This window comes from Daktulosphaira vitifoliae, unplaced genomic scaffold (assembly GCF_025091365.1).
Source record: "Daktulosphaira vitifoliae isolate Bord-2020 unplaced genomic scaffold, ASM2509136v1 Scaffold_4, whole genome shotgun sequence".
NCBI lineage: Eukaryota > Metazoa > Arthropoda > Insecta > Hemiptera > Phylloxeridae > Daktulosphaira > Daktulosphaira vitifoliae.
The window spans coordinates 41,551,670-41,557,669 of record NW_026099575.1 but is presented as its reverse complement, the minus strand read 5'-3'; the positions used below and the strand labels follow the sequence as shown (position 1 = coordinate 41,557,669).

Genomic DNA, 6,000 nt, shown 5'->3' with positions numbered 1-6,000 from the left:
TGAATACACTATCAACTAGCACAAAGTTTTATTAATTTACATGAAAACTTAATCAAGTATTGTTACTTAGGTTATAGTTTTTCGGCGGGTTAGAGGGATTTAACCCATTTATAACGAACGATATTTATACACTACTATATAATCCTAAAACAAAGTTGAGCCAACTTGGAGCCCTTCAAAGTGACTCAAACATTATAAGTTCATATAACTTCTAGCCCTACTAATAAATTTCTCTAAGAAATTAAAGCTTAAAGGTGCCAACTTTACCCACCCTCTTCTATTATAGAAACTAAAATTACAATACATGTGTAAAATAAAAATTAATAAATTATATTGTTACACTTTCAAGGTTAAACAATATGATCCTAACGTCATTATATTCTATGAAATAAATTTTGCTATTTATTTATATCCAAAATAAAATTTGTTCATGCAACCATAGTTTTCTTGGGAAAAGATACAATTTCTTTAAATTATACTATTTTGATGTTTGACAAAAGTTTAAAGATTTTGGTATTATAAAGATTAAATATTTAATAGTTCCTTTGAATTTATATTTATTTTACGAAAAAGGAATTAAGATAATAAAATAAACTGTAATTTCTAATAATGCAACGCAATTAACTTACAATAACAAAATTTTAAAATAATTTTGTGTATTCTTTAAACAAAATAATTATACATTTTTTTATTCTAAAAATTATAAGCATCATATTTTCAAATTAATGATAAATGTACATAAAACATAATTTAAATGAATTTGATAAAGAATAGCATGTTCAATATTTTGAGAAGGGGCAATATCATTCCATTTTTAGTTTTCTAATAAATTATATTATTAGCTATAGTTGATATTAACTAGCTACAAAAAATTCTGTTTCCAAAAATATTAACTGTTTTTGCCATGCTTTTTAAACAAATTGCAAATCTTTTGTCATTAATATAAATATTAGATCTAATTTTATATTTTAAATGGATATATAAACCTAAATATTAATTGAATCTTTTTATTAAAGTTAAATTACATAATTATATTTGTATAATAAATATATATTCGTTGATGTACTTCTTTTACTGTAAGTTAAATATTTTTGTTTTATTAATTTTATAAATCCATCTGATTACATTGAATCATAAACTTAAATTTTAAGTTAAATTATAAAACAACTATGTAACCTTAAATATCTACATCATTCTTTTTAATAAACTATTAAATTATTAAACAATTAAGTCCTAAAAATGAATGTTCATTCTTTACATTTACAATGTAGTTAACATATATTCTAATAATCTGGTAAAAATCCTTTTAGAATAAAAATTATGTTAAAAACAAAAGATGCTCATAATTCGTCCAAGTGGTTTGATAAACTGTCCTTTCCTTCACATGTAAAATTAAATTTTTGTAACTTAATACCTTTCCAATTCCAGCACCTTAAATAATTTAGCTTCGATATGTAGATGAGAATGTATTGGTTTTAGTATGTCGTGTTTTTTTTGTTTGCTGATAGTCCTTATGAATAATTCAATCCTATTTAACCGATTTTGCTCAAGATATGTAATAAGATCACAAATTACATCTAGTTGAAGCCATTAACGCTTTAATTCAAAAAAATTCCTTTCAATTCCCAAAATGAAAGGACCATACGACGTTAATAATATGTTATAAAAATTTGACAATAATTAATAATTTAATAATTATTTTAATTTAATTTTTAATTTTTTCAAATGTGCTAAAAAGATATTTTACAAATAAAATTTTCAGACCCATTGAAAAATTAAAAATGAAGTGTTTTGTTCTCATAACTATATTAAATTTTGTGAGTATTTTTTATGATAATACACAATGGTTTTGACAACTTCTGTAACTTTTATACATTCTAAACAACGTTGAGTTATAATATTTTTATTTTTTGTTAGTATACATATTTTTCAAAATTTCAAAATAGCCAGTTTTTAGCACTTTCTTAACACAAATGTTAATGGTTCAATAATAACTTTAGGACAAATACTTATTTAGTCACATGCATTTTAATACATAGAGTGGGTGTGTAACACGGTTGGATACAGTTCGTACTAATGTATATTTATATTGCTATATGTATATGTATTATACTTCACCCACGGTATACATTAAAATGCTTGTAATTAATTGGATATTTGTTTTATAATTGTTAATTAATAAATATCATTAAAATTTTATAAGAAAGGATCTAAAATATGGTCAGTTTAAAATTAGAGATTATTTATTATTATTATTATTATTAAAAATGATTAATAAACATATAATTTATATTATATTATAATATTTCTAATGATGCATAAATTATTCAAAATAAAAGTAACGCAAAATATTTAGTAGATCAAAAGTTATTAGACACGTCAATATATTGTGAACCATCCATTATACTTTTACAAAACAAATATATTATGCATTTTACATTATTTAATCCATTTGAATAATCTTAACTCACTGATTTAATGATAACAAAATTAGACATTCTTAGATTTCTTATATAATAAAAATTATGTTAAGAATATTATTTTTATATTTTTAAGTAATATAATTTCTTTTGGTAATAATGTAAATTAAATTAAAATCTAAGTACTCCAGGTTTTGTATAACCAATAGTACGCCAGTACTCTACCGGAAATGGTAATCAAGTACTGCCCACTAAAACGGATCAGTACTTAGGTAAAATATCAGCCAGTACTACACTAGTACGAACTAGTCAATGGGCAATGGCCAGTATTGGTTCAATAATTCGTCCATTGTTAATACTTACCAAAAAATTCTGATTTGAATTTCTCGGACTCCTTTCCTCCCTCAAGTTACAAAATGTTTAGTAAATTTTACAGTAAGGACCTAGAAATTATAATTTATCAGTCATCTTTCTGATTAAATCATAATTTATTTTATAAACTAGTTAAATATTTATATTACCGTTACTTATAAGTTATAATGGATGAATTAAAAAAATAATTAACGACTACTTACAAATCAAGAAATATAAAACTAAAAAATACCAAAAATAATATTTTGAACATAATTATTATTTTAAGAGAAATCAAAAGACTAACGTTAAGGTGTATCAATAAAAATATTTTGATAAAATCAAATTTTACTATCAAATTTCAACGATAATAAAAAGATAATTAATTAAATTTTCTTTAATTTATAGAATTTTTATGAGACATATTATAATTTTTTGTTGTATAGATTTTTATTTCACAAATATCAACTAATCCAGAAATTATAAGAATAACTAAAAAAAAAACCAAAGAAAGAAACGAAAAGTTAGAAAAATTTAGATATGGAAGAGGAAAATTTCAAGATTGCTTGATTAGAAATAATGTTAATTATAAATCCAAATTTCTGAGCATAGGTAGATTTAAATAGTTTATTTTACTAAAATTACTCTTTCGACTGATTTAGATTTTTGATGTTCAATTTTACGGTTGGGATTAACATTTTTTAATAAAACACATTAATCAGGATAAATATCTTTAAATAAGTCAATATTATATGTGAGATACTATTTAGATGACTTTAAAATATTCATCTACATAAGATAAAGATAATGAAAGTTATCAATGGAAATATATTTTCGATTCGAAACAAGGGCCTAGAAAATGTTTATATCATATTGATTTTGGCAGGCTTTTTGTAACTATTTCCTCGAAATTGACTTTTTGTCATTTTATGTATAAAAACGCATCGGGACTTTGATACTAATTAATTTACATAATTTACTAATTTTCGAGTATTTTTAATAACGATAAAAATTGTTATCCCGTAAATATTTTAGTTGTATAAAGCATTAAGTTCATATTAGTGATATCAGAAATAATATGAAACAAAATATGCGATGTTTTGTCGCTTTGATATATTTTCCGCTTCATTACATTATAATGCTATTGATGATTAATTGATAACTAGTATTTAATTGAATAGTTGAGATATAAAAATTATTTAGGCTATGAATAATAAATTAGATTGAAAGTAATTGAAAAGAATAAATAAAAGCTTACCACTAATGGTTCTTTTTTTTTACTGTTAAAAATATGCCATAAGTAACAAAATTCAACTTCAAACTAACAAACAACAATTTTTATAAATAATGGCTTTATAAAATTGAATAATTAGTATAATTTAAAACTTGCACAATTAATCTTGTTTACCAAACGGTATTGACGTATACCCAAATAGCCTACAAACAGACGATGCAAAATATCCAAAGGCGGCCATAGTCTAAACTTTGCCATCCAATTAATTTAAAAATATGAAATTTTATTGAGTACATTTGCACCACTTCATTTTCCAAATTGAATGATTAAATTACTCCGAAAAATAAATATTTTATTATTAAAATTTTTACCTAAATTGTTTTAATCCTTTACTTATTAAACTTATTAGTAAACTTTTTCTGTTTAATTTTTGTATACAGTGAACTGTATCCATATCACAACTTTTACAATTTCATTTAATACAAAATTAAATACTTTTTGCATAAAGTGAGTACAGTATTAAGAAGTATGTATTATTAAAACAGTTATTATGATTTATAAAACAGACAAATAAATTATGAAATTTATGCTCTTATATTACGTCCTGTCACCAATTTAAAGTTTTATATTTTTATAATAGGTGATATAAAATTGTTTTCTTTTTTGTGCTTCATATGCTAATAAATAATAAATATAATTTGTGCTAAAATTCTTATGAAAAACTTTTTTTATATAATTATAGGAAGATCATTTGAATACGAAATGAAAGAAATGCTCAGAGAATACATGTACCTTCTTGAATATAATAAAAAAAATGCACAGGATATAATTGAGGAAATAGTTTTTTATATTTGTACTATGCTCAGTAGAAATCAGATGGTTAAATTTGGCTCGGAACAATTGTGCAAACAAACAATAAGTGCGTGCGTAATGCTATTTATCGAATCCCATAGAATAAAAAAAATTCCAAATAACGTGAGTACTTCTACAAAAATATAAAATTCAGTTAAATAAAAAAATTATAAATTTTTGATTACTGTATTATACCTTTGAAAGAAAGGAAATCTCCGAAAAAATTCCTAATAATTAAAATAATAACCGAATAGTCTTTAATATATATAAAGTGTTCAGTAAATAAATCAACGGGTTTATATTGTATTCATTGTTTGTAACAATAGACCAGTATTACGTTTTGTCGGGTTGTTACGTTGCTATTTAGGGGTTTAGCCTAAATGCTCATCAATAGTGTCCTAACGGACCAACAGGGGAAAGCTGGCCTGGCTATATCTACCTTAGGTACTGAGGTTTCCTATTCAATTTATATTCCCTTAAAAGAACTACCAAGGGTCGCACTACAATAATATATAACACTCTTAGTTTAGTTAATAGAATCCCAGTTAGTATATTTTTTGGAATGTGTAAGGGTGTGATATTTGTTTTAAATTCCACAGTATCTTTTTGCAAATTACATAAAGTGCTAGCAGATTGAGATATAACAATCGTTTTGTCGAGGTCGGTAGGGGTGTTACACTAGAGATGATATAATCCACCAAGGAGCTGACGACGACACACACACTCTTTAGGTGGTAGCTAATTTAAGTTAATATAAGACAAAAGAGTATTGGTCGCAACATGGAAAAAAGTTAACTACTTTTTGTGATATTAGTATTATGGCACAATGACCGTGAACTCTAAAAGTGTGCAGTCTGCCTTTCTGTAGTAATACGTGTGTTTTGTGTCAGCGTTATAGGACTAGTCAGCGGTACAATAATGTTGTAGGGTATGATCACGTATTTGTGATCCTATCACATGTTTCCTTACTTACTGAATACTCAGTATATATATATATATATAATTGATATCAACCAGTTATAATCTCAATTAGATTATATTTTAGTTTTCATAAGCTAGGATCAGAGAAGATAGGACAAGTAATGAATATATAAGTATAAGTGTAGGAGTAGTGTCAATCGTAGTTAAAATGAGAGAAAATTG

At 24.2% G+C, this 6,000-nt stretch overlaps 1 protein-coding gene across 1 annotated transcript in view; it reads left to right on the top strand.

The window, feature by feature from the left end:
- The first annotated feature begins 999 nt into the window (after positions 1–999).
- LOC126905641 (uncharacterized) overlaps positions 1,000–6,000 on the top strand; it is a 35,053-nt gene continuing 30,052 nt past the window's right edge. The window contains exons 1-4 of the mRNA XM_050685561.1: positions 1,000–1,076; positions 1,763–1,817; positions 3,218–3,383; positions 4,748–4,980. Of these exons, the coding sequence (XP_050541518.1) occupies positions 1,782–1,817; positions 3,218–3,383; positions 4,748–4,980 (435 nt within the window). The 5' untranslated portion in view covers positions 1,000–1,076; positions 1,763–1,781. The remainder of the gene's footprint in view (positions 1,077–1,762; positions 1,818–3,217; positions 3,384–4,747; positions 4,981–6,000) is intronic.